The 1282-nt window shown below is 54.8% G+C and overlaps 1 protein-coding gene across 1 annotated transcript in view; it reads right to left on the reverse strand.

The window, feature by feature from the left end:
• Nucleotides 1–51: 51 nt before the first annotated feature.
• The window catches only part of CSUI_001887 (uncharacterized protein), a gene marked incomplete at its 5' end in the record, with an annotated part of 3328 nt that continues 2097 nt past the window's right edge, over nucleotides 52–1282 (reverse strand). Inside the window, one exon of the mRNA XM_068062090.1 lies at nucleotides 52–851. Within this exon, the coding sequence (XP_067925934.1) occupies nucleotides 589–851 (263 nt within the window). The 3' untranslated portion in view covers nucleotides 52–588. The remainder of the gene's footprint in view (nucleotides 852–1282) is intronic.

A 1282-nucleotide genomic window follows, 5' to 3' on the forward strand; every position in this document is an offset into this window, starting at 1 on the left:
CGTGCGACGACCTGTGACAAAGAGGAAATGGTGTTGGACCTCGCTTTCTTTCTGTCTTGAGAGCTGCCAAAATGAGAGCCCAGGTGGCGTCCCCGCCTTCGCCGGGAGTGCAGGCAACCAACTCCGGGGGGACACAGGAAAACCGTCTTCAGAGTGCCACTCCCGAGAAACGTCGACTCTAGCAGCCGGTAGTACGCATTAGCAAATGTACACCGACCGGGCTACTGAAGAAGCACACTCGCCTTCCGAAACCATAGAAATCTGCAGCTCGACTGAACACCAGCACATGCTAGATCAAGCTACGCGCAGAAATCAGCAGGTCCCCACGGCTACTTCAGGACAGTGTTCAACCCGCCATCTTTGTGACGTGTGCATTCAATCAAAGCTAACGACTCAGAACCCAGACGAACAGTGTTTACATTCAAAGCGAATCACGACAGCGTAGCCAACCGACAGCTATTTCCAGGTCACCCGTCACTGGCGGTAGCTCCCCTGTTACCTAGAGTCGCAGTGATCACAAACCAAGGGCCTCCTACCGTACATGTGAGCCTAATAGTTCAGTGACTTCCAAGCCACTCCTGTCAGGACTCAGCGCACTTCGTTGCCGTCACAGCTATCATGAGGCACATCACTATCCTCGCTGCCAGCGCTGCCCATAACACTACCTTCCAATGACGACGCAGGACGAAGAACGGAAGTCTTCTCCGGAGCGGCCTCTCGAAAAGAAGAAAGCTCCGGCGATGGCGTGGACCCAGCTGAAGTGGTTGAAGGCGACCGACCGGCGTGAGTTTCTTCGTCAGTTTCCGGGGACAGTGACCATTCCTCCTCGTCCATCAGGATATGAAACAACTCTACACACAGCATGAGAGTTTAGGGGCACGACAACATACACGCCACGTGCCGATGCACCTAGCACAGAAAGCTTCTCCTGCGCAGTGCCCCAGTACACTCCCGCACCTGCAGTCTCAAGGGGAGAGGCACGCGAGCGCAATCTGCATATCAGTCCGCCGTCGTTCTCTGAGACTGTCGAGCGCAACCACTTGCCTCTGCTGCGCTGGTGAGCCACAGTGCCAGTCGTGCCCCCGCGCAGACAACAACGTACCATCAAAGGAAAGAGGAGACAACGGAGGCTCTTCTGGTTCCAGGGATTGAATGGATGGTGCTGAAGCACAGGACCGACAGCTCCGGCACTATTCTTGGCGATATCCTGCGGCGGCTTGGCTCATAGATATGTTCGAAAACAACTTTGATTCCCAGACGTTATATATAGAGGAAAGCAGTA

The sequence above is a fragment of the Cystoisospora suis genome, assembly GCF_002600585.1.
Source record: "Cystoisospora suis strain Wien I chromosome Unknown contig_768, whole genome shotgun sequence".
Lineage (NCBI taxonomy): Eukaryota > Apicomplexa > Conoidasida > Eucoccidiorida > Sarcocystidae > Cystoisospora > Cystoisospora suis.